Genomic DNA, 27,210 nt, shown 5'->3' with positions numbered 1-27,210 from the left:
GCAAACACAGAGGTTAGTGGTGAGATGCTCCAAAGCAAAACATAATAGAAAGAAAATCTAACTCAAATAAATGCAATGAATGTGGATGTGTGAGTAAATGCAACGGAAGACAAAGGAATGGAAAAGCTAAGGACGATGAATTCTATGGGCCTGACTCTAAGAGTGCGAAAAATGAATGCTAGACTGACCTAGGGTATCCGAAAGGACCTAGAGACATACTAGTCTAAGAAGGTGGCTACCATCGCATACATCCAGTGGCAGGGCGCTGCCAAAGGAACGCCTGACGAGATGGAGAGGAAGGTGAGATAGATGCATGAAGTGCAATGGGATCAGAACTTGCAGACCAATCAGCTAGTTCCTTAGGGGTAGTGAAAGAGACGGGCTGCTGAGGTTGTACTCCAGCCACATGTCCAACAGTAACAACGGGTGCTGTAGGAGTAGATGAAGTAGGAGCGGAAGGCGTAGCTCCATTGGACTGTGCAATTGCTGAGGCTTTTTAGGTGGAAGTTCTTGGGCCTTAGAGCGACAGTTCTCGTCCACATGGCTTGCTCTCTGGCAATGTGTGCAAAACCGGTTTTTCTTAGGGAGTTGCTGCCAAATAGGTCTAGATTCTTTGGTTCCATCTGAGGAAGAGGAGTCACCCTTTGATTGGCTTGTCTTCGTATCTTTCGAGTTCTTGCCACTGGTAGTTTTTCCTCCCAAAGAAGAGGCAACCAACCCCCTTTGCTTTGAGTAAGGCTGTGATGAGGATTTTTTGTGGGCTTGATCATGCAGCCTTGCGTAATGCAAGAACTGACACTCAAACTCGTAGAAGGTTGGCAATCAAGGTTAGGAGATGATGTGTTGAATGAAATTGAAGTACTTTTCGAGCAACTTATTCAATAAGAATGTAACTTGATTGTCATCTGACTTTAGAGAGCCAATATTTGCGAACTCGGCAAGTAACCGCCTATATTCAGCCAGCTTGACTTTTAGATCATCCCCTTCCTTAATAGAGAACTCTTGAAGCTCAAAGTCGAGATTGATGCGCCGAGTACGATCACGAGCCGCATAGTGGTCGAGAAGGTGACTCCAACGCTTTGACGCGAGCGGAAAGTGTTGCAACTGAGAGTGAAACTCAGGAAGCAATCCCCGCATCAGTTCAACATTGGCTGTGGCATTGCGGGCTCTCCATTGATGGATGTAATCAGGGTGAGCTAGTCGAGGGTCCGACATAGGCTCTAGACCAATGACAAGATTCCAATGACCCTGAGACTCAAGTACTTGTTGCATGAAATTAGACCAAGTGGTGAAATTTGATCCGGTAAAACGTGTCTTATCCGTGAAAGCATTCTTGGCCGTTGCAACAGGAGTGGAAGTGCTCGGAGATGGATAATGTGAAAAAGTGTAGTGGGGGTAGGATGTGGGAGTGGAATACACTTGGGAATGGGCCCCAGAGTGCCCACCAGGCATGCGGGTAGTGTGCAAGGTGGATCCATAGGTAGGGATGGGTTGACTAGCATGGGCATGGTAGCCACATAAGGAACCCAAGGAGGTGGGATGGGGACATAGGAAGCAGAAGAGGGGAATCCCTGCGTAGGTGTAACCCAAGGAGAGTGTGAAGACGCACCATAAGCTGAGGATGGAAACCCCTGCGTATGAGTGGTCATGGGAGATGTGAAGCTAGGGATAGTGAGGGGGATGCCCATCACAGTCGACCCAGGAGTTATGGGTGTGCTCATTTGCTGAAAGGTGAGAGGCACTGTGTTAAAAGGTGGCATTCCTCTTAACGAAGTACCATGGTGCAAAGAGATAGAGAATGGGGTGGAGAAGGAAAATGTGCTAGGAGCGGAGATGGAAGATCCAACCCCTAGGGCGTGTGATGCAGATGTGGAGTGTAATGTAAGGTTTTGGAAAGATGATGAGAGGTGATCAAGGTGTGATATTGAAGAGAGTGGAATGGGAGGGAAGTGAGAAGTGTGTGTGACATGCTCAAATGAAACAAAAGCTGTAGATGTACCTGAATTTCATCTGCTTCGTGAGCCCCCTCTATTGAAGTTCACATGCACAAAGCCATCTGGATCCTGTACCTCAAAAGAAGAAACAAGCGAGGGTTTTGATTCATGCAACACAAAAGAATTGTACAAACTTGACATTAGACCTGGCTAAGATGATGAAGATGGATCGCCAGACTTCCGAATGCCGTGTGTCCTCCATGATCGGAGAGGTGACAAGCCTCACCAACCGGTCCGAATGTGGTAGCAGAACTGGTAGGAGGGGTGTAAACATCACCGTACTTGTTGCAATAGTACTCCTCAAAGTCCTCTGTCATGTTAGTGAAATCTGGTGAAGGTGGAGTGTCGTCCTCCTCACCGAGTCCATAATGCCGTCTCAGGGCCTCCAATGATGGAGAAGCCTGATAAGACATTATAGGAACTGGAGAAGGTGTTTGGGACATTGTGATTCAGTTACGAGTCGTATTGTGTGGCTCGCACAAAGGCTAGCTCTCCACAATATCCGCAAGATACTCTTTCAAGAGCCTCGGTTTTGATACCATGTGAAAAGAACTGCTAGGGTTTGCATTGAGGACACACAGAGTGTACAACTGCGATAGAAACACAAAGAGACAGACACAGACACAGAGGGCAAAACTCAAATCCTAAATGCGAAACTCAAAACTCAAACCCTAAACGCAAAACTCAAACATAGAAACTCAAATACAAACAGAAGAAGGGGGAGAGAGAACACAACTCTGAAGTGAATGAATGCTGTAAATGAATGTAAGAGTGTACAATGTGCTCAAGGGCAAAGCAATGTCGGAGTGTGACATCCATCGGAGACGGATCCCAAGTCTGTGACTACCAGTCGGAGTGTAGGAGTGTTGAATAGTGAATGGCAGCAGGCTGGCCACCAAAACACAGCAATCTGGAGGCTGGAAACTAGTAAATGCAGCAGTGTACCACCGATCGGAGGCTGGAAACTGTGCACAGTGTGCTGTAAGCAGCAGCATGAAACAGTGTCTGATGTGGCTGGCGATGACTGGATGATCAGATCGTAGCAGATGATGATGTCGCCAGCAGTTGACGTTAGCATGGATGAAGGCGTCAGCAGTAGGAGCAAAGACAGATGGAGTGGCAGCAATCTCGAGGGCTGGACAGCCACATGGGAGGAGGCTGATGGCTGAAATCTGCACGTGGAGTGAGAAACCTACACAGATGGAATTAGCTGAATGGGGGCAGCCTGTCTATTTATAGATGTGGAAGAGCGCCCCAAAAATTAGGGTTTCTACTAAACTCTCTCAAACCGCTCCCCGTTTTAGGGTCTCCATTGAACCCTCTCAAACCGCTCCCCGTTTTAGGGTTTCCACTAAACTCTCTCGAATCGCTCCCTTTCTGGGGTTTTTACTCTATAAGAGCATTTTTAGTGTGTTTTGGGGCTGTTTAAGAGGCTAATCAGCAAGTAACACATGTTTTAGCTCAACAACTAGGGGATTCTTTAAATATAGCCACATTCTTTAGAACCTCCACCTTCCATCTCGAGTGGTACTCATGTACCTTTGGGAGAGGTTGAGCCTCAATTCTACGCACCTTTGGGTTACATCCAACATGGGGTCTCTACCTCTATTTACCTGAGTGTTGATCAGTTGATATTACAATTTGCCTCCATGGCAATTTCTAGTAGGCCTTTTGGTTATGCTATTGTGTTTGAGCCAACAATTCTCTGGGTCTTCTCAGACTTTTTCTACCTACCCACCCTATCCTTCTCCTTATCCTTACTATCCCCCTTACAATTTGACATCTTACAATTCTTCATCCTCGTTCGCCAAGCATGCTTTTACTAATAAGACTCGTTTTAATGGGCCCAACTATACAACTTGGTCGAATCTAATGAGGCATATTCTTGACTCACAGAACTGGTGGGGTCTTGTCTAGGGGCTAAAATCCTAACTTGACCCACAACTTGTTTCGCTAGAGGTTGTTTGCTCATGGAAGTCCAGAAATACCTCTGTCATGATCGAGCCGATGCAAGGTCTTTTATGTGAATTCTACTCATAGTTATGACACGTTAACCTAGTATTAGAGCGGTGAAAGCACTTGATTGGCTGTAATTTAGCTTGGGATGGGACCCATTGTATAAATCCCGACCATGAACTTCAAAATTTCAAAATCATTGATTGGGACTCTTAAGATCAACTTGGTTGAGTATTGGTGATGTCTCACCGAATTCTCCACTATAGGGGCTCCTAAGTCCCTTGACAATCAGGCCACATTGTTTTTGAACAAGTTGCCTAGAAAATACTTCCATTTTGTGTAGTAGGTGATCTCACAACCCACCATGTGTATGTTTTATGAAATTGAATGCCAGTTACTGCACAACGCTTGGTTGTTTGATCGATTTCATAGTGCTTTATCCACAGAGGGGGCTCTTGTTTCTTTTAGAGGGGACAATAAGGATAAGGCAAGGAAATTCCAAATCGAAATCAGAGACAGAATCAAAGTGAAAACTTACTAAGACCAAGCTAGTGAGACCCAAGGAAATTCCCAATCATCCTTGAAACTTGGATAGCAAAATATACCAAAGAAAAACTTGTATTGTCAACATTGTCACAAAGTATGCCATTTTGATGACGAGTGTTGATCAAAGGCTAGATACATGCAATCCAAAAAGACTCAGATCCTCGCTTTCCAGCCGGGTAACTGCTAGTAGGGGAGGTAGCCAACATTGTCACAAAGTATGCCAATTTGATGATGAGTGTCGATCAAAGGCCAGATACACGCAATTCAAAAAGACTCAGATCCTTGCTTCCCAGTCGGGTAACAACCAGTAGGGGAGGTAGGTTGGTGGCAACCAAAATTAGGGATAGTGGCGAGGCTAGACCCACGCTGAAATTGGTCAGCCACAGTCAGTATCATTCTCAACTCCAGAGGGTATGCTTGATTTGTTTGTAGGACATGAGGCCCACCTCATCTCATGGAGACATGAGAGGTTTTGGGCTTGGTCCACATTCGCGAGTTACCTCTCGACAAGACGATGTGATCTCTCACTATGATGATATTGTGGAAGCTTCATGTAAAGATTCTTTTTGACTACGATGTTTTCTTAGAAACCATTTATTTATTTATTTATTTTGTTACGGAGCTGTAACCATTACTTAAACTTTGGCTCCGGTAGGACTTGTGGCAAAAATGGAGTTCTTAGAGCCATGCCACATGCACATAAAATTCACTTGCATAAGTTGTGGTAGTGAATAGAGACAACGATCGCTACACACATAAATTCACTTGCATGAGTCATGGCACTGAACAAAGGCAATGTGTCGCCACGTCCTATTGTCTTAATTGGGCTTTTCATTTTGTTACCATGCCCATGCCGAGTTAGTCCATGGCTACATTAAGATCCACTATGCACACTTTCCCTACTACTTCGGAATAATAGGGAGAGGGTGATTCTCTCTGGCTTTTCCTTCGACATTGAGATGGGGCAACCTTCATCTCTTGAGGGTGGCAGGATTTTGGTTCAATTATTGCTTCATGGACATTTATTATTTTGTACATTGTATCATTATCTGTATCCTTTGGATGACCATCATTGTAAAAGGGCGTTAGGGCAAGTGAACAATTTTCCTTTGAGGGCAGTGTCTAGGTGGTACCATTGCATAGCATTTTGCATGAGCATGATCACTTGCATTATCTCTTGCATAACTCCAGTGCATTAGCATTATGTTCTTCTAAACATGCATCTGTGCACATTTATTCCTTTTCAGACTTTTGGAGTGGTTGACTCTGGATCCACCATATCTGTGGCAACTCACATGGCAATCTCCAAGGGCAATCTCTCTTGCTTGTTTCGCTTGCTTAGCTTGCCTAAATTGCTTCCACCTCTCCTTTTTTGCTTCCATTGCATAACCTCCATAGATTTCTTTGTCATTGACACTCCATGGTGGTTGGGACAACTTGCTTGTTTTGTGAAGGTCTTGGGTTTGATTATTCCTTTATTTCTCCTCGAAAGGGCACATATTACTCAATAGGATGAAAGCTGATTGAAAACACTCACTTAATGATAAATCTATCAAAACAATCAAAAGCCCTAAAAAAAAAAGGAAGCAAAGTCCACTGTACTTCCATCCACCTTCGTAGGTCCTAGTAGGCGACTAGGTAGCAGATGAGCACCCTTTGTCTAATGCCTTGTCCTCTCTAGAGTTATCACTTGGGCTCCCTTGGTAAGATAACTATTGCCTCTAGTCTTGGTAGGTCATTGGACATTTAACGTGCACCCTTTGCTTGATTCCTTGGCTACTTTGGGGTGGGATGCCTTGGAAAAAAGAAAAGAAAATTTAGGCTTGGGCTAGTTTAGTCACTTTCTAGTCCCAGTTTTTGGGCTTGAAAGGGGACGTTGAGCTAAAAATTGCATTAGCTTTATTAAAACAGCCTCAAAACTCACTTAATTAATGAATTAAATATTTTATAAAAAAGAAATGCGTTTCTAGAGAGTGACTGTGTCTCATTAGCACAAACCCTAATTGGGAGGACCCAAACTTTCTGTAAATAGACATGTTGCCCTGCACTCAATAATAATCTTGTTTTTGGAGCTTTCAAGTGCTAAAAGCTTTACTGTCCATACCCCGTATGTGGAGGATATCTAAGCTGAAGCTGTCCACCATTGTCCTCTACCATTGGGTGCTTGCTCCTGAGCCATCCTTCACAGATTTGCTGGTCAACCCAGCAGTTGCTGTCTACATCAGATCTTTGTGTTTGCAGTTGTTCGTCACCAGAAAACTTGTGTTTAGCCTGATCAGCTGTTGCCTACAACTAGTGACCTCCCAGATTGCAGCGTTTTTATCTTCCTGCTGCTGTCCATGCTGGTTACATCACAGTTGCCACATCATCATCTCTCTGCTAGGTTTTCTGTTTTCAGTTAGTCTTTTGCCTGCTTGACACTGATCCGTTGACACTGATCTAGCACATCACGGTTAGTTGCTGCTAGACACACTTAGAGGCTGCCTTGCTGCATTTCAAGATCCATTAGAGTATGATACACTTTCCAACTCATACTCATTGCCTTGGTTCTCGAGACATGGAAATTTGGGGATCAATATGTTTCACTGCATAGTATGTTTGCTGCATTGAGCATTGTATTCTATTTAGTGTTCATTCATTATTATTCAATGTGTTCATTGTCTCTGTGTTACCTTAACCCTAAATGTGTTGTTTATCAGCAATTATTTTTGTTTTCCGTGATAGAGCATTTCTTTACAGAGTCCTGGGTGGACTGCCCTTGGCCTTTGAGTGACACTTGTTGGCAAAGTGGTCTTGAAGGTTGAAGGAGATCAACCCAAATCTCAGTGTACTTCATCTTTGAGTGATACAAGTTAAAGAAATACCGCAAGGGGTCCCACTTCTTGGATCCAATTCGAAATTGGTTGTCCAAGATTGATTGGTATAGTTTAAATTTCAGGTTTTGCAAATTTAATTGCTTGTGGTAATTTGTGTAAAATCATGTTATCTACCATGCTATCTAAGAAGGAAGGCTAGTTTCAGTTAGAGTAGTGTATACCTCGATTGGTTTCAATTAGGCTGGTTTGTTGTAGCAGGTTGGGCTCTCTAGGTTAGGCTTAACAATGGATTTTCTCACATTTGGGATTCGTAGCCTTGATTGAAGTTAGAGCCAAAATGACTATTTGGGTTGATGTGGTTAGAAGTCTACCAAATGTTGATTTTGAGGTGACTTCAACAATCTAGAGACCTTGGGGATCGATAGGGCAGGAGTGCACAATTTTAGGATGTGGCTAACTATATTACTTACAATAAAGCATAAGAATACATGAGATCAACAGCAAAGTTGGAGTAGAAAGTGAGAGACCTCGCGTCATAGCTAGACCTTTGTCAAACATATACAAAGTCCGTGTTGTTGTTTGCTTCCCCCCTTTCACATCTATTGTTGTCCACAACCCTAAAACCCTACATCCCTCATCCTTCAATTGCCCAATCCTTTGCCATTCTTGTCCATACTATTTGTAGCTCTTTTACCTCAGATTTGCAGCTGTTTTTTAGTGTTTCCAGTGAGCAATCTCTCTCCTCTCTTCATCCTTCACTGTCTGCACTAGTTTGAGTTGGTTTTTTCCACTTTTATTGTTGGTTTCCTCTATTTCCAGCAAGGTACACCATACAACAATGGTGAAGGATACATTTTGGAGCTACACATGTATAATTAGTAGCAACAGAGCTAGTGGTGACTCGAAGCGGTGGGAATGCAACTACTTCCATGTCATATGCTACTATGCATGGGGTGTTACATGGAGAAGATGATGACGGCAATGATACCTCCTCTTCCTCTAGCAGTAGCCCTGAGGAGGACAAGACCGAGGACATGCGTTTGGATGATGTCGAGTGACTCTCATTAGATGATAGATCATGATTCATAGACTTGTACTCTGTAGACGTGTTGTTAATTGATCATTTTCATGGTTCATTAGCATTTGGATGAGATATTGTGATCACTTGAGTCTTGGCACTGATACATGATACATCATAGTTGTAATTATTTTCAGGCACTGTTTATTGAGTACTATCTTTTGAGTCTATATGACATAATATGAGTCCATGATTGTTTATTGTTGAGTCTTCAATCTTGACATCTATCATCATCATTCATGGGTCATGGAATATTGCAGTCTTTTATATTGAGTTCTAAATCTTAATCTTGAAAGTTTTTGAAACTCATGGATAATAATTTTATAGTCTTATTGTCTTAAATCTTTGGTAGAATCTTGTATACTTGTCAAATCTTTTCTAAAGTTACATGTATACTCTATATTGTTGAGGAATTTAAGTGATTTGGTGTAGAGGTTCAACATATAAATGGTATTACCCCTTTATAAATGTCTAATATTAAAATATTCCTAGAAATAGATGTGAAGTCCATTTCCCCATTTTGTTGTTTCAACCTTGGGCCAAAACTCCGTTTTGCGACTCAGAAACATACTTTTGTTTTGCCGTTTCCAAAACTCCAAGCAACTACGGTGGTAAATATGGAAGAGTGCTTTTCATTGAGGCGAGCTGGCAGCACAGCTTTCAAGTGTGCTACCCTGTGAGGCTTGTAGATTTCCAATCATGACATTCAGGGCTCTAGAACCTGCCAGCTGGCTGAAGCCTCTAGTCCGCCCGGCCTCAATGATCCTATCATGTTGATGACACACTTAGTTGGTGGTTAGACTTAAGCTACTGTTTCATGAAGGGTAGGTGGTTTTTTGGTGACCTTGATGTTATTGGATGCACACTGGCAGGTAAGAAAGGGTGGGTAAAGTGTGATGGATCTACTCCTTTTGATGTTAACATTTGGCCCTTGTTTAAGTGTGCCGATGATTTTGTTGTGCTTTCTCAAAATAAAGCTTTGTTGAAAGGTTGAGTCACATACCATTTTGGTATTCTCTTGTTTCTTTTGGTGATTATATACAGGGGAGAAGAGCAAAAAAATTAGATTTTTTGTGGCAGGAGGACGTTGAATCATGCTGCAGCATATCAGATGGAAGTATCTCAAGAAGGAATACCTTCTGTGGTGGACATTGCTGGGGGTTGCTGTGGGGATTGCTCTTGGTGGTGGTCTTTATTCGCTCAATTGTTCTGCTTTGACTATAGAGCTCATAGGTGGTTGTTCGAAAGCACTTAAATTCTGTAAACTTATCTGAAATGTTTAGGGATAAGACTACACCAGTGTTTTGAAGTAAGACATGTAAATTTTTTATCTGCTTTTTGTAGGATATCCTGGAGAGCTTATGATTCGTGCATTGCAAGAACTTGTGTTGCCATTGATTGTTCTTGCTTTGATGAGTGGCGTCTTTAGTTTGAGAAGCACAGCTGATGGGTGGGACAACTCATCTGTGACCTTGCGAGTCTAAAATGATCAGAGCCCACTGAAAATTCTAATTTCAAATCCATTTTGCAATGCAGAACTACCAGAATAACCAAGTGGTCTCTGCTGTACTATGTAGCCTCAATGCTAATGGCTGTTGGCCTGGGTATTGGCTTGGTTTATTCTATCAAACCTGGCAGTGGGAGCCCACTCAGCCAAAGTGGAATATCAAGCTGTTCCACTGCAAACTCAACGTATAGTTCAAAATTTTTACTCCATTTGAAGATCTTGTAATTAGAGTCTGCTGCCTAAGACTTCTTCGTGTATTAATTGACTGCAACAAGCTTGAGGGTTCTCTGTGTGTGTGTGTGTGAAAATTAGTGGTTTGTTTCCAGTGACAATGCACAGAACTAGGTGTGCAGAAATTCTACTCAAATGTCCATGTTTACTGCTGGGAGAGACTTGCCATGAACAAATACTCGTTAGGTATTGTTCTCATCATTTAAGCAGGCTTACATTTGTAAACATGTAAATGTGCTTAGGTTGCTTTTTATTGGATGAAACTCTTCAAGTCTAGCCATATACTGGTGATTGCTGGAGCTCATCTGTTGCCCAAAACTCAGACAAAATTTTGGCCTTGGCTGATACACACAAACTGATTTATTTCTTAGGAAAGAGCTCACAAGGAGACTGTAGGCATCATCCATATGAGCACATACATTGAGAGTATATTTTTAGTGGTTAGATGCTTGCATGTAGCTGAAAATATTTGTAGAAGGAACAGCTTAAGACAGAAGGATAGATGGAATTTCACTTCCATATTAGCCAACTGTGCAGTGTTACCTACAGTGCTCGGCAGATTATGTGACTTTTTGTTGGAGCAGATTCACCTGGATGGGAATTCCATATCAAGAGTGTAAATTCTTACCTGCTTTAGAGCTGAAGGTTCAGTTTGGTAGGGATCACCCAAACTTCTTTGCTGCTTGAATGACTTATTTTTCTAATCTTGCTACTATTAATTTACCTGTGGGCGCTATTGAGAATCACAGATTTGAAGTCTCTAATCATCTGGTACTTTGACACTCCTAGAGCTTAGAGTGTGACCAAATATTGCAATTAGTCTTGGCAAACATATTTAGTTAAGTTGAGGGTTTTTAATTAAGACTGTCTTCTGTTTGTTATAGACTAACTGCTGGTTAAAAGCTAAAAGTGGTTTGCCTGTCATAAAGTCTCGCAGTTTGAAGACCTCTATTTGAACGAGCTGCTTCCTCTAATGCTTTTTAAACACAATGGGAACAGAGACGATCTACAGTGGCCCAAGATTCAATTATGCCCTTTGTATAGCTTTCCCTTATTGTATCAAATGCATGACAAAGTTCATGGACCAAACAGCTTTTAGACCGAGATTCTTCTGGAGCTTCTGTTTTTGTTTTTCGGAAATAGATGATAAAGTTTATAGATTATTCTGAAGGTGATAGCTTAGCTCTGGAGTATGCTTTGCAAGTACAGATGAAACTAAAGGGTGTGTAACTCATTCAACAGATCTACGTCTGCAGCTGATGATTCAACTGTTGAGTCACTTCTGAACATAGGAAGAAATGCTATTCCCACCAACATTGTTTTGGCAGCATCTCAATCTAACTTTCTTGGAGTCATAACCTTCTCAATTGTGATTGCTTTCACATTCAATACACTGGGTAAGAGTCTGGTCCATTGTTTGGATCTGTTACTTAAAATGTTTTTAAATCTTACAAATTTCATACATGAAAGAAAGTTACCAGTGAATATTGAACTGTTATGGTATGGTTTTGTCAGCTTTCCAGTTCATTGACACATTCCATTTGGACTTCTAATTAGCTAGCTTGTAATAGAATCAGGATAAGCTGTAGGATCTGTAATGACCAAACAGGAAGATACCCTAGTCCAGGGTTTGCACTTTGCGGCATGTAACAGATGGTAAATGGTGTTTCTGCACTAGTGATTCATGATGACAGACCATTGCAGAGGTACCATATGGATTGGATTGCTCACCGCCACAACCTGCACCAGGTGTCCCATACCACTAAGTCTGTGTCATGTGAGGTCACTTTATGGCCCGAGATTGCACATTATGTTGGTACTTTCTAACTATGAGGACTGTCCTAAATGCAGCTAAGCTCATGTGATTTACCTTCGTTTGCCTCCAGAGTTGGACCTCCTCCAACGGCGGTTCAAGGCACGAAGTTACGTCTCTTGTTGGCTGTTCTTGCTCAAGGCGTACAATTATATTATGTGATTTCTTGAGGAAAATTTGTCGGGAAAATTTGTCTATTGATAGTAACTTGTTTGTCTTTGTTCCCTTGTTTGAGGGAGATCTAAAGAAATGCTAGGGTACACAAAAAGAAACAGAAAATGTACGACAATTGTGAAACACAATCTATAGAATGCTCATATGAAGAGTGGATGAATATGATACAACAGGGGCCTCGAACCTTGGTGACTTGAGGACCGGGGATGAGGTGAGTTGAGAATAGACTTGGAGAAGGTGGGAATGGCTTTGAGAGTGTGTCATACTTGATCCCGAAATAATGCAGCAACAGCATTCCATAGGGATTGATGATGGCATGGGTGGTAGCGGAGGAAGTGAAATACAGTCCTCTTGATCAGCAGGATTATGTGAATGACTCTGGGCAGCAAAATGCAGTGTGCAGGCTGGAAATGGTAGCTCCACAGGCAGCAGATGATGGCAATGTGATGTCAGCGATTGATGATGGCATGGGTGGTAGCGGAGGAATCGAAATACAGTCCTCTTGATCAGCCAGATTATGTGAATGACTTTGGGCAGCAAAATGCAGTGTGCAGGCTGGAAATGGTAGCTCCACAGGCAGCAGATGATGGCAATGTGATGTCAGCTGGTTGTCCTTCAGATGCAGAAAAACACAGGCTGGTTTGATAAAAATGCAGCTGGAGCAGGTCATGATGATGATGGACAGTAGGCAATAATGCACCATTATTTTTAATCAGTGCATGCCTTAAGTTTAGTGGCTCAACACTTCCTCTTAGGCCCAAACAGGTCCCAAGACAAAGAATATCAGTTCTTCCTCTCTTTTGTATTGAAAAGGTCCCACCTTGAAGAAACCAAGGCAATTGACCAAGGATGCCTCAGTGGGATGCCTGTGTAAGCACCCCAAACAATGTAGTGTGCTCAATTATAATATTTCATTTGTTTTTGAGACTTAATATTTCAAAAAATGGTGAAAACAGATACTTAAATCTAAATATGCTATTTTAAAGAAAATATAGCCATGAAAAGATAAAAGTAATAGGGACAAGATTGAGGGTTGAAGATGGGTAATTTTTCTCCCCTTTGGAAAGAATGTATTGTTGTTGAACCCAAGTCCTTTAGAAAAGAGCTTCGTTACAATTAACGAGAGACTAAGGAGCAGTGGTTCTCACTCTCAGAAGATCATACATCACTTATAATGCAATAAAAGCAATTGATTTCTTTACAAGATGAGAACAGAAAGAGAGAAAATCAGCCTTTTTTTTGTGATGAATATCAATACATCGATATGGCTTTCTTTTTGTTCTTGAAATGGAAGAAGAGGTCAAGAATGAAGGGTTATAATGAATAGCAATACATCGGTATGGCTCCCTTCTTATTCTTTGAAATGGAAGAAGAGGTTAAGAATGAAGGGTTATAATGAATTTACAAGTTTGCCATTTACAACATTGTAATGAAAAATGAGGGAATATGGAGATATTTAATGATTGGAGAAGTGGAGGATGATGACTATTGTACAAGAGTTTAGAAAAAAAAAAACCGATCTAGAATGATGAAAAAATATTTTCTCTTTATAGGAGAAAGGAAATAGCTAGTGTAAAAAAAGAAAATAGAGTAGCACAAGACAAATATCCAACCACATGTCATGAGGTGCGAGGAGTAGAATGACACTTAAAAGCTTGTGTAATAAGTGTCTTGATACTTGTTTCTTCTCTATGATATATCATTTTGGGTTAAGTATTGTCAAGATAGAAACAAGTAAATTCAGTAAGTGCTATCAATATACAAAACTTACTATTTTTGAAATGTTATCTTTATTTTTTAGGACTAGCATTTTTAGACCATGCCAAGACTCATTAAATTTAGGGGTCTTTTAAAATTTAGAGATTTTCTAAAATTTAGGGATTTGCTAGTATGGGTGTCATATGATAGTTCTTTACGAGTACATTACAAAAATAGTGTTGAAATCTTCATACGAGTTTTTTGTGAAAATTACGTGTATTTTAATACAAAATTTACTATTTTTAAAATATCATATTTATTTTTTAGAACTAGTATTTTTAGACCATGCTAAGACTCTTGAAATTTAGAGACTTTCTAAAATTTAGAGATTTCCTAAAATTTAGGGATTCGGGAGTATAGATATCGTGTGAAACAAAATTTATTTCGATTTCGAGAGTTGTTTTATTTCTTTGACTTTTAGAGATTGTTATTAATGGGCTTTTTAAGATTTCAAGAGTTGTTCTGTTTCTTTGACTTTTGGAATCGTTAGTAATGGGTTTTTTTAGTTTTTATTTGATGTAAGACTTTAGCATATATTTATATGAAAAGTATTGTATATTTTTCAATGAGTAAAAACTCAAGTCGATAAATTTTTTAATTTATTTTATCAATTACTTTGAATTGTCCAAAATATTTACTAGAGAGCTTGGAAAAAGATAATTTTGGTCAGAGTCTTGTTTTAGTATGCTTTTATCGAATTTCAGTAAGACATATTGCTTAATTTCAAAAGCCAAATGTATTCTTTGTTTATTTGCTTTTTTTTTGTGTTGCTCTTGGGCAACTTTGATAGTAGCTCGAACTTGATTGATTGTTGTTTTCAAATCTAAAGTGAACTTAGTAGTAAAAATCTTATTTTTAGTCCAAATGATTGGAGAAGGATTCACTTTATCATGTATTATTTTATTTGAAGCTTTCCCTATAGATGAGTGTACTATATAGTTTTAAGTAAGCTCTAGCAATGGAAGTTACTTCTTTCATTGTAACTTATGTTGACTAACATAAGCTTTCAACATATCTAAAATAGTGAGATTTATTATCTCTATTTGGTCGTCAATTTGAGGATACTTGTGACGAAAGCTCAATGTATTTTTGGGATACTTGAGATGAAATCCACTGTGATAGATTTCAATGGAGCGTTAGACCTTGGAAGAGATTATAGCAATTTTGGAGTTTTATTCTTGTCATGCTTGGACTTTTGACACGCTAAATAAGTCTTGATGAAATTATGTATATCTCTTCATAATATTGGCGGATAAAAAAACCGCTCAATTGTACTTGAAGTAGCCGTCTTTCTCTATGTCCTATATGAGAAGGTTTATGTTTTCTTTGAACTCTTTTTATCAAATAGAAAGAGTATAGTACTATATTAGGAGGAGAATTGTGTGGAATAATATCAATATGGTGGTCTTTAGGCCTTTCTGGGGAAAGTTGATAAGAAAGATCTTTTGAAAAGTAATATTTATACTTTTTCAAGAGTTTAAGTTGTTGGTTTTCATCATTCATGTTATCTTTCAATAGGTTGCTCTAGAGATTTGTATGTGGCTTACTATACATATGGTGTCTCCAAATACTTTAGCTTGGATCTCATATTTCTTGCCTTTGTTGGTAAGTTTTATATATTTTTTTGAGAGAAGATGATTGACTCTACCGTATGATTCTATGGTATATCTATACCCAAGAATCACATCATAACCATCAAGATTTGCAATACAGAAGGTATCTTCATTGATGTAGCCTTGGATTTGAATTTCGAGCTTGCCAATGTAGAGTATTACAGTCTTCATTGTGTTATCTTCATTGGCATTTAAAGCCTAGCGGACTTTAGTTGGAATCTCTATCTCTTCATCTTTACTCCAAGCTCTTTAGCCAACTCTAAGTAAATGAAACTTTCATTTGTTCCAAAGTCTATTAGGAATAGTACTTGCTTATCTTGTAATTGTACCCAAGCTTTTAATAGTTTATGCATCTTTGGAGTGTGATTTGTATTTGGAATTGCATCACTAATAGCATTCATTGTTACTAGTGACTTGAAATTGTGGTTGGAAACTTTGCTTTGTTCTATGCTTGGACATTGCTTTGCTATGTGGCTTGTTTGTCTACTAGCGATAGGTTGAGGATTGAGCCAAAGCCTTGATATCACAACAAATGCTTCAAATACTATAGTATGCCCAACAATTATAATGTTTATTTGTCTTTGAGATTTTATATTTCAAGAAATGGAGAAAATAAATACTTAAAGCTGAATATGACAATTATTTAGGAAATTACAGTCATAGAAACGTAAATGAACGGAGACAAGATTGATGGTTGAAGATGGGCAAAAGCCTCCTCCCTTTGAGCAAAAGGAATGTATTTCTGCTCAATCCAAGAGCTTCGTTGTAATCAACTAGAGAGTGAGGACAAATAGTTTTAACTCTCGCAAGATTATGTAAAGATGTACATGCATCACTTAGTCAATAATAAAAGCAATTGATTTTTCACAAGACGAGAATAGAAAGAGTGAAAATTAGTCTTTCTTCATTGATGAATATCAATCTATCGATATGGCTTATTTCTTGTTCTTGAATTGGAAGAAGAGCTCGAGAAGAAATGGTTGTTATGAATTTATAGGTGTGCTGTCTTATAAAATAATAATGAAAGAATAGGAAATATAGAGGTATTCGATGATGGAGGAGTGGAGGATGATGATGATGTAGATGGATGAGGCTAACTTTAGGCCAACTTTAGTTGTTGTACAAGAGTTTACAGCCAAGAAAATTGATGTAGAATGAGAAGAAAATGAGCTCTCTTTATAGGAAAAAGAGGAGAGCTAGTACAAAAAGGAAAGTGTAGTACAAGATAAGCATCTCTTCTCTATGGCCTTGCTTTTTGGGTTGAGCGTTGTCAAGAATAGAAATAGCTTGTAAGCACTAAGAGAAAAAGCCATTCCTCTCACTATCGGACGGTGGAAGGAAATCCCATTATGTTGATGCCAAATAGGAGGGTGAACTGATGCCAATTTGTTGACGAAAATAATCAAGGATTCAGCTTACTCAAAGTGTGGACATGGTCGTCTGAATATGGCACAAACTCAAGAAGGATGGTGCCTTGCTCCACTTGCTCTCTAGTAAAATAATAGTGATTTCAACATGCTTCATTTGACAGAGTTGCTAGCAAGTGCTATGGCACTCTAGCTATCACAATAGGTAACTATTGGATCCTTACATGGAATTGAAGCTTTGCCATCAAACTCCTCAAATCGTTTGATAGGGTTGCTAGCAAGTGTTATGGCGCTTTAGCTATCACAATATATAACTATTGGATCCTTATATAGAAATTGGAGCTTCACCATCAAACTCCTCAAGTAGATGGCCTCAGTGATATCATCGCACAAGGCTTGGTATTCAGCCTCGGATGAAGATGTAGCTACAATCTCTTGTTTTCAGCTTGACCACGCAATCTGAGGTGAGCCCAAGGAGAAGATTCAATCACCATGGGAGTACCAGATATCCTAGTCTTCGACCTAGTCGAAATCTACATATCCTTGCAAGGTTAGTCCTTAGTTAGCTTTATTATAGGACCAAGTGGGGGGATTGTGTACCATACTCTTGGTGATCTTGAAAGAATTGATTGACTAATTGTAGGGTGTCTTTTTGGTTGTCTTAAAGTGAAGCTTAATTGTGCCTTAAGATTTGGAATGGTAGATGAATTTAAGTCCATGATCAGTAGATCATCGATATACAACAGCAGGTAGTTGGCCCCTTTGGAGTAGATCAGATATAAAGATTTGGATCATAAGGGAAAGAATGGAAGCCTTGAGATTTGGCAAAATCACCCATTCTATGGGACCAAGACGAAGGTGCTTGAATCAATCTACAAAGAGCTTTCGGTAAATGGGGTATCTTTTCTTCGTAGCTTGGAATTGAAAACTCTAATGGCTAGGCCACATGGATTTCCTCATCCAAAAAACCATTTGGAATGGCACTCTTGACATTTGTGATGTCTAACTCTTTCCCAAGGCTATAAACCTTAGCCTTTAGTAAAAATCTTTAACATTGTTTTGAATCAATTTGATTAGCATCCATTGTGTCATTACCATTCTCTCTCAAAGCATGGTGGAAAGGGAGATGAATATATGGATCAGAGAGATGAGGATGGGAGGGTGGCAACCAAAAATGGTTTCCTCCACAAGAATATCCCGGAGATATGATTGAGATGCAGCCTAGACTAGTAACAGGAGGTTTAGATTATCTCCTCATTATTGTGACGATTCTAAAGGAATGGAGTCTAATTTAATGGTAGAGAAAGATACATTTTCGAAAAATGTGGTGGTGTGGAGTATACAACCTCATAAGCCTTTAATCATCATGATCAAAATAAGAAGCCTTAGTACTCATGACATTTTATGGATAACTCTATGCTTTCTATACTTGTCATTTTTGGATTGAGAGATTTGTGGTATCTTGTGAGTTTGGAAGTTGTAGAAGACTTGTGTATTGAGTTGTTGCTTTGAGAGAGAGAGAGAGAGAGAGAGAGAGAGAGAGAGAGAGAGAGAGAGAGCACGACTTGGATTACTTTCTATTGCTGATGCAATGTTGTCGGCACGGCATATATTCATAGTTGTCAGGTATGAAAGGTACGATACGGTATGGTACGATAAAATATGGTACTAAATGGTACCTTATGATTTTATAAGGTACGGTACAATATTAATACGATAAAAATTAAGATGATTAAAGAAAAAAACAAAAACCATAAATCATTAAATGAAATAGCCATTTCATTACAGAATAAGATGAATACATGAGAGTGACCATCGCGGTCACATGGGCTGCACAAAACATATGATACAACTACAGTCCAGTATATCTGATACAAAAAAGAGAGAGACCTATGAATCTATGATGAGGCATCACTATCATCATCATCATCATCATCATCAATATCAAAACCATCTGAGTGCTCATCAAGAGAGTTTGAAGGTGACTCCTCAGCATCGGGATGATGAGACACACTTATACTCATCCTCATTGATGAGGTTACCATCATCATCAAATGATGGCTCCCTAGGTGGCGGCTGTGTAGGCAAGGGGGGGATGTTATCATGAGGCACAGGATGTGAGCTACTAGAGCCCCGCCTTACATATATCTGCAAGCCACTTGAAACACCCCTCCTCGATGATGGAGGGTGTTGAATGACCATCCCCTTGCTACCACCTACTCGAACTCCTTGCCTATGAGCACGTTGACTGTGAGTGTCACTAATATTTGCTGCTATAAGCTCTCTATAGAGCTCTGTAAAAATCATCTCCTTCTCTTCGTTCACCTCTTGATGTATACTCGAAAGAGTGTCGCCCGTCAACTTCAATATATCAATATTCACCTACACAATGCAGTGATGTACGTAAGATTGTAAATGCTGAAGTCTAAATTGTAAAGTATAAATATAAACTTCAAAGTTCAAAGTTTAAAACAATAAATTTTAAATGTTATGGTTAAGTGTTTAAACTTTACTTGCTTCGGACTACCTATGCTTATCATAGCCCTCATCATACGTAAGTTAGTGTGGCAATAGACTAGCCGCTCTAACTGTCGTGTGCTAAGCCGTTTGCGAATCTTTGTGTGAATGAGAGAATAGGCACTCTAGTTTCTCTCACATGCACCCGAAGAGCAATCTTGGGCAAGGACCCTCATAGCTAAGGGTTGAAGGGCCTTCAATGTGTATCCAAAGTTTTGCCACAAAAAAAAAGGCTTCACAAGTGACTCTCTCCTCCAACAAGTGGGAGAAGCAAAAGCCGCATCCCCTCGCTGATCTACATAGTATCCTAGATTCTCTAGCATTGCATTGTGGTCATCCACAGGGACCACACGAGTCAAATAAGCAAGCTGGTCGGAATGGAACTCTCTATTATCCATGATTGTCGGCAACTTGTAGGTTGGATGTACCGATGTGGCAAAACTATGGATGGGCTTATGCATCCATGTCCATCTCCTCTTTGCTATCTCTGAAACATGTGCATGTTGTGTCTTTGTGATCACTGTATAAGTACGTGCCTCCACCATTGCCGCTCTAAAGAAGTGAACAAGAAGGCCCATGGTGGACCCCTCGCAATTACTCATACGTAACACCCTATAAAAGGGAGTCGCGACAATGATAATAGCACGGACTTTTTGCCAAAATTGCTCATTAAGGCACAAGCGTTGCATGGCTTTGGCCTCCTCTGTCTTATGCTCATCCCACTCATTCCATAAAGTGGATACCACTGTTTGATGCAAGGAGGACTGCATCTCATAAAGGCGCTTCAACAATAACATCATGTAAGAAAAGCGAGTTGAAGAAGACTTCTTCAACTCCCGTATGCTATGCTCACGATACATTGCAAGCACCTTTATCTTTACCGTGAAGAATGTGACAATTGATGTAGCTTTGTGGACCACCCTCTTCACCCACTTGAGCTTTCCAATGTCCTGAATTACAACCACACTTTACAAATTATAAGTATACTAACAATACTTGGAGGTTAGAGAGAGAAAGAGAGTTGAGCCTTTCAAGTTTCAAGTTTCAACTTTCAAGATTCAAGAATGAAGAGAGATGGGGGTTGGGGGCCTTGGGGCCCGTGGGAAAAAAGAGAATCAATACAGATATTAGAGAGATATTAGAATAGGGAGATAGATAGTTATGTATAAATCAATTATCATAATGAAAGAAAGTGACACAAATTTAAAAGACAATGTATACCTCAATGATAGCTTGTCAAATGTGGCGGTAGATGAATGCGCCCGTCGTTTTTTTCCCCCTCTTGCCGGTATCTATAGCTCGCAAAAAGTAAGTGCCGAGTGGATATGAGACGAGTATGTTGATGATGCCCCGTTTCTTACGATCACTCCATTCTTCGATGAGAATGAAGCAACCATATTTCATCCATGCAGCATGAATATGATTAAGGACTCTATCAATTCTCTCCTTCTCTTCATAAATCTTTTTCATCCTCATGTCGTTGTATGTAACACCGGTCCATCTTTCACGTGGACCCACATTGGTAATGGCTTTTACTATCTTCTTCCATTGCTCTTGCTTTAGGACATTGAATGCAAGATTACACTCAATCACTGTGCGTGCAATTTCAATGTCTAGAAGTCGTTGTGTTTCTCTAGGAAAGGCAACCGATCCACGCACATGAGCAAGAGCTTGAGAGAGAGAGGATTGTCTCTTTGGTACCGCATGAGCCTCCACTATTTGTCTTTTACTGGAGCCGGATGCGGATGTGGAGTCCCCACCACTAATGGTAGAGGTCTCTCTCACATCGGTTGAAGATACGCCCACATTTGATGCTTCCTCGTTAGTAGGCATAGGAGTTGGTGCCGATAAGCCACTTCCTCCTCTTGTGGATCCCCCTCTCATCTTGGTGAGAATCTCCTCCATGATGTTTTGAGGGATCTCCTTGCATGGAGCAACTTGCCCCCTTGTCTTGGAAAGATGTTGGAGAAGCTGAGTTCCACCACTTGTATAGGGCTTTCCGTAATACTTGCATGTCCAATGGTGGGAGTTGGACTTTGAGTGTCCCTCTACACATTGATCGCCTTCAAATTGAAGGCCTCGTGCTTCTTACAAGTCATGGTGCCGATGACGGATAAAGAGGCCCGAGAGAGAGAGAGAGAGAGAGAGAGAGAGAGAGAGAGAGAGAGAGATGCTTGAGTCTCGACTCTTGAAAGTCTTGAAAGTTGAAAGGGAGGGAGACTCGAGAGGCCCGAGGGTTGGGGCGAAGTTGAAAGAGCAAAAGTGAAAGAGAGGGGATGGGAGATGATATTTGAGAATGGCAAATGCTTTGATAGGGTGCGGGAAAGAGGGGATGGGAGATGAGATTCGAGAATGACAAATCACAAGTCCATTCAAGATCCAAGAGAGGAAGATGAGAATGGTAAGTGCTTGCTGAATTGGTGTGGAAGCATGGAGGAGAGGAGCACCGTTTGTAGATGAGAGAAGCGTCAAAGTTCAAACAGTCAAAGAGAGGGTTGCTAGCTAGAAGGAATCCAAAGAGGCCTGGGGGGGGGGGTTGCATGGCTAGAAAAAGGGGTGGGATGAGGTATCCAAGGCTTCCCACCCCCCCCCAAAAAGTGCCATGCAGGCAGGTGGAACGCGAAGGAGTAAAGGCAGGGCCGCAAGATGTGCAGGCAAGGTGGCCCAAAAGGGCCCAAAATAACGTACAAAAATGTATGGATACATACCATACAGATCGTACGGTACGAACAGTACCGTACGTCGTATGGAGGCAACTATGTACGTATTCTGATCGATTTAACGGTCTTTTTTTTTGTTCCTCAAGGATATCATGACTTAGGAGATACGCTCTCCTCATTGTTGCGTAGTTGACAGCCCTTTCTTGGACTCTCTCTGGATAATCCTTGGCAGGATTGGAGTTATGTTCTATGTTCAGACTATACCTCAGCTAATTAGATTTATCATTTACTTATCAAGGATCATCATTGGTTGGTAGCTAAGGGCTATTCCATTTGGGGCCTTCATAAAAAACAAGATATTGTGGAAATTGACCATAGTGGAGGGATGGATCAATAAAACTCCATTAAATGCAAAATTTTTCTTTGGTGAATGTGGATGGGGGGACTTGCCCTTTGCTTTTAGCCCTCTCTTGACAAAATACGTCTAATGGCTCTTGCTTCTTCTACACTAAAGGTGTGGAGACTTCTTGCCACAAGTTTGTCTCTTGTCTAGTTTGATCAAAAGAACAGGTTATTACAGCATAACAGTCTGAGATCCTCTCTTTCTCCTTTGAGATAGTGGTAATAGGAGTGTGATTGTGAGAAACAAGAATCCCCACTTGAAAGGCACTGAATACATGGTTTTGGGTCATTGATTGTTGAAAATGCTTCAGGGTAACAAGCAATGAATGTGATTGGTGAGCATGTAGCTCAATCACATGCAACTCTCCACAAGTAAAAAATGTTTGGCTGCTGAATTTTTGCAGTCTATTCCCAATGTTAAAGGGGAAGAACTTGCTTCAAATTTTAGGCAGCCTAGTGAGGCTCATGGGCAAGTTTTTTGATTACAAGTATTGATACATTGGTACTTGTCATGCCAAATGTATAAGGAACTCTAGTTCAGCAGCATGCTCATCCATTAGGGATAATGTGCACAATGTTCCTTATGGACAGCTAACAATTCCTCAACTAACTAAGCATCGAATATATTTTTTTTGGGGGGGGTTAGTGTTTGCTATGGATGCCACCATGTTGCCAATGGTTGCAAACTCTCCTACAGTAGTTGCTTGATCTTATCTCCAAGGGTTGCAAAATGCAAACACCAGCTAAGAAAAGCAGAGGTTGACCCTTGAACAGTAGTTGCTAGCTGCAAATACTCTTTTTCAGCAGCCTACAATTGAAAATCAGCTTCTCTCTCTCTCTCTCTCTCTCCAGCCCAAATAGCCTTTCCACTTTTTGCATTGGAAATTTTGCCAAGTGACAGCCTTCCTTATCTATATTCCAGCAATTTTCAGCCCTATTAATTAATTTTCAGAATATTAATTCTGAAAAATACGTGATCTAAAAAATTCATGCCTAGAAAAACAATGGTGCCAGCCAAAAATTAAATTGGCTAGGCCAATTTGTCACCCAAGTTGTCTCGAGCTTTTATTAGCCCTAGAGCTAGCATTAATCAATCAATTAATGTCTACTTCCTATGACATTAATGGCTAATAAATTGTCCTAGGCCAACAATTGTCACTAGGTACCATTGAGTACCTGACCAATACAACTTATTACAACTTTTGACTTTGACACCCATTGATTTTTTGGGGTCCTCGGCCCGACATTGTGAATTAATTAACTTGCATATCACATTTGCACATTTGATTGATAGCTTAATCAAATGCTAGGCAAAGCATCAAAATTTCATGTCCTTGTGACAACTTCAAGTTGAGACTAAAGAAACAAAAGAAAAGGATTTACTCTCCCCCAAATCTTAGCAAAGTTTGGTGTGAAATGAAGCTTATCGGGAAGTCCGATGCATTGCCTCTCTTTGTTTCTTTGCAAGTTTTTTTTTTCAATCTTTAGAATGCTCAAATGCAAAAGATTGTTTACAACAATTAGCTGAAATGACTTCGGGAATACTCACCGTCACTGTTGCCTACACAAATAAAAGGTATGAGAGTTTCCAGAAAAAAATTATCATTATTGAAATGTATGGTTAAAGTAAACACTATTGTTTTAGGAAAAAGGCAGTTCTTCTTGCTATTTGGATACCTTATTTGAAACAGAATATTCAAGGTAATTAGAACCTAGAATTATTTGCTGAGATAATCATGGAGGGCATTCTTGAATAACTTATTCAAGTTGGAGATGTTCCTTTGTTGCAAACAGTTTTAATCACTTCACAAACTTTATGATAGATGCACTGAAATGTAAGCATTTGATCCATATGGATCTTCTTTATATTGAAACTGTCAAATGTCTAAAGTACTCCAAATTGCACCTGCAAAGAAAACAGAACGGCAATTTTATGGCCTTTTTCATATTCCAAAGAGTGGCATAGTCATTAATCTTGAATTTACATATCCTCATAGATTTTGTGAAAATAAAGTTAAAAGTATTTAGTGTATCCATCCTAATGCTGTTTTAGCAAGTTATATGAGCAATAAGATGTGAGCGCTGCAACAAATAGTAGTTTCTGTTTTTACTTGTTTCAATAGGTGAACGAGCTGATCTTGTGATTCAATTTGTAGAGGTGTGCAATGATGCCATCATGAAAGTAGTAAGTGTTTATTGTCTCAGCAGTCTTTATGGTCACACAAGATTTACATTTTTTTAAAACAGCTGAGCTTCATTGTATGAGATGAAAATTGCTTTGCCTCACCATGTATCATTTTTGAGCTTTTGTTTTCTGTTGTCAGGTGTTTGCTGTTATTATGCTCACCCCTGTGGGAGTTGCATCACTGATTGCAAGTACAATCTTAAAGGCATGCAGCATTGGCATTCTGGTCAAGTCTTTAGGCTTGTATATTGCCACAGTTTTGGGTGGTTTTTTGATCCATTCTATAGTTGTCCTTCCTTTTACCGTATTTGCTCTTTCACGACAAAATCCCCTCAAAGTCTTCAGGTGTTGTTTACTTTTTAACCTCTGTTTGTATACAGCATTTCAACTGCATGAATCATGCCAATTTTGATATTTTGTGCAGTGGTAGTTGCAGCTGTAGTTGTCTTGTTGAAATCCACTTATCCACTTTGATGTAGTTAATGGAACAAATAAATCATGCCAGCATGAATTGAATCTGGTCCAAAGTGAGAAGGCCTTGTGGAAACTAGATATAGTGGTAGTTGCCCACCGAAGAATGAACACACCAACTTTGCTATTCTGCTTCGTATGTGACATGCCACTTTGTCATATTGGACAAGCTTTAGTTTGTGTGAAGATTTCATCTACTTATATGCAGGTCCTTTTTTCCAGCCATTCTGATGGGATTCAGCACTTCTTCAAGTGCTGCCACTATGCCTGTGACAATGGAGTGTGGGGAGGCATACGGATGTGAAAGGAGTATTGTCCGGTTTGTTGTGCCTCTCGGAACAAACATAAACCGTGATGGGGCAGCTTTGTATGAGGCTGTAGCTGTAATTTTTATTTGCCAGGTAATACCCGCTCTCTTTCAGTCATTGACTTTTGAGTTTCTTGAGAATATGTTGCTATTATCAAATCATGCATCTCACCCATTTTAGCAAGAGCACTTAAAACTGTGGTTTCAACTTACCTAGGCTCATGGATTGAACCTGTCGATCGGAAATATAATTGTTGTAGCAATAAGTGCAACGCTGGCAGCAATAGGGTCTGCTTCTATTCCTAATGCCGCTTTAGTCTCTTTGGTGACTGTACTCCAGGTGATATGATTTTGAATGCATTGTTATCTTGATCCAGAAGAGACTTATCATTTTGTATGAATTTGGGTATTTGTTTGAAGTAAAATAGTTTCACATGCATTTACAGGCAGTATCCTTGTCTCAATACATCAGCAGTGTATCTATATTGTATGCTGTTGATTGGCTCCTTGGGATGTTTCGCACCTCTGTGAATATCTGGGGTGATGCTTGTGCATGTGTTATAGTGGACACTTGGGAAAAGCAACATACAAAGAAGCTCCACCTCGTAAGTATGTCAGCTCGAGGTCTCTTACCTTATGAATCCTACAGGGCTGGTTTATTTCTTTGACTCAAACAGTGCCGCAACACTATGTGAATGCAGCTTGAAGTGCCAGGTACACATTCTAATTTGCAAGGTCTTGACATGTCATAAGGGAAAGAAGGGGACCTGCTTACAAAGTGATGAGCCAGACTATGGGGAGCTCCAAAGTACTCCACGATGATGATATGTTGTGCAGTGTGTCTGTAAGTGAGCCTCAACAACACCAGCTGCAAATTCAGAAGCTCGGAAACACTAACTCCAAGGAGACAGAGTCAACAGGTTCCCTTTGTACATAGTTACATTGTGCAATTTGTTACTTACATCATGCCAAAAGTCTGCAGAACGGAGAAGACAAGACAGCTTTATGGGTGTTAGTCTCAAACAGAAGCATTATTTTTTAACAGTTCAATTCTATCAATTCTTTACACATCTATACATATGCAAATTTATATAACAGGTGTGGTGTGCAGAGTTTATGAATCAAGTGGAAAGTGAGGGTGATTATGGTACACACATCCACCTGAAACCAAGGATTAACGTACAAGGATGATTATTCTCAAATAAGAAAAGCCAGAAGGAATGTCAAAAACAGTGACAAAACATATCCAGTTGCAGTCGATCAATTTCCTCTGAATGAAAGTAGTCATAGAAAGACAAGACGTGAGCGTGGAAGGACAACGCATGTATGCATCCAAGTAGCCAACATGTCTGGGAACATTGCAGTACATGCCTGCACATAATGTAAAACTATAATGTGATCTTTCACCATCTTGCCTGTGGGTTCAACCAAAGTGGAAGCATGTTCATCCAATATAACTTAGACTTAAGGCGGTGTCCATGGAAAAACCATGAAAAAGGGGTCGTTTTTCTTGAGTCCTTGAAAATCATAATGACTGGTTAAGAATGGAAATTGTTACAAATATGTGGATATGGATCGCCTAAGATTATTCAATGCGGATTTGAATCCCTTTAGATTATTCTATTTATAAAGTTTGGCTCGGTGCCTATAAAGGGCCATGAGAAACATGTGAAAAGTACCTACCAAGCCAAATACCTCTCAAGTTTAGAACTTTGTGCCTAGATATGCGATCAATCTTGTGAAGGGGATGTTAAAATAGAAAGCATTGCTTGTGAGTCGAGCACTCCCAAAGTCTACTGAATCATATTAAAAGAT

At 40.1% G+C, this 27,210-nt stretch overlaps 1 protein-coding gene across 12 annotated transcripts in view; it reads left to right on the top strand.

The window, feature by feature from the left end:
• Nucleotides 1-26,956, top strand: part of LOC148015813 (uncharacterized) — a 36,077-nt gene extending 9,121 nt beyond the window's left edge. For 3 of the 12 annotated variants that reach the window (XM_087663960.1, XM_087663962.1, XM_087663964.1), the window contains 11 exons: nt 9,471-9,623; nt 9,735-9,840; nt 9,927-10,082; nt 10,210-10,314; nt 11,371-11,525; nt 24,556-24,617; nt 24,757-24,962; nt 25,297-25,489; nt 25,613-25,735; nt 25,842-26,000; nt 26,149-26,956. In XM_087663960.1, coding sequence (XP_087520086.1) covers nt 9,485-9,623; nt 9,735-9,840; nt 9,927-10,082; nt 10,210-10,314; nt 11,371-11,525; nt 24,556-24,617; nt 24,757-24,962; nt 25,297-25,489; nt 25,613-25,735; nt 25,842-26,000; nt 26,149-26,217 — 1,473 coding nt within the window. In that variant the 5' untranslated portion in view covers nt 9,471-9,484 and the 3' untranslated portion in view covers nt 26,218-26,956. Of the gene's footprint in view, nt 1-8,990; nt 9,263-9,434; nt 9,624-9,734; nt 9,841-9,926; nt 10,083-10,209; nt 10,315-11,370; nt 11,526-24,555; nt 24,618-24,756; nt 24,963-25,296; nt 25,490-25,612; nt 25,736-25,841; nt 26,005-26,096 lie in introns of all 12 variants that reach the window. The other 9 variants (XM_087663959.1, XM_087663961.1, XR_015688053.1 and 6 more) reach the window with 8 other exon arrangements.
• The last annotated feature ends 254 nt before the right edge of the window (nt 26,957-27,210 follow it).

The sequence above is a fragment of the Lygodium microphyllum genome, chromosome 23, assembly GCF_053477565.2.
Source record: "Lygodium microphyllum isolate KBCC chromosome 23, Lygodium_microphyllum_v1.1.10, whole genome shotgun sequence".
Classification (NCBI taxonomy): Eukaryota; Viridiplantae; Streptophyta; class Polypodiopsida; order Schizaeales; family Lygodiaceae; genus Lygodium; species Lygodium microphyllum.
The sequence above is the reverse complement of the archived record's forward strand: the minus strand, read 5'-3'. Positions and strand labels throughout refer to the sequence as shown.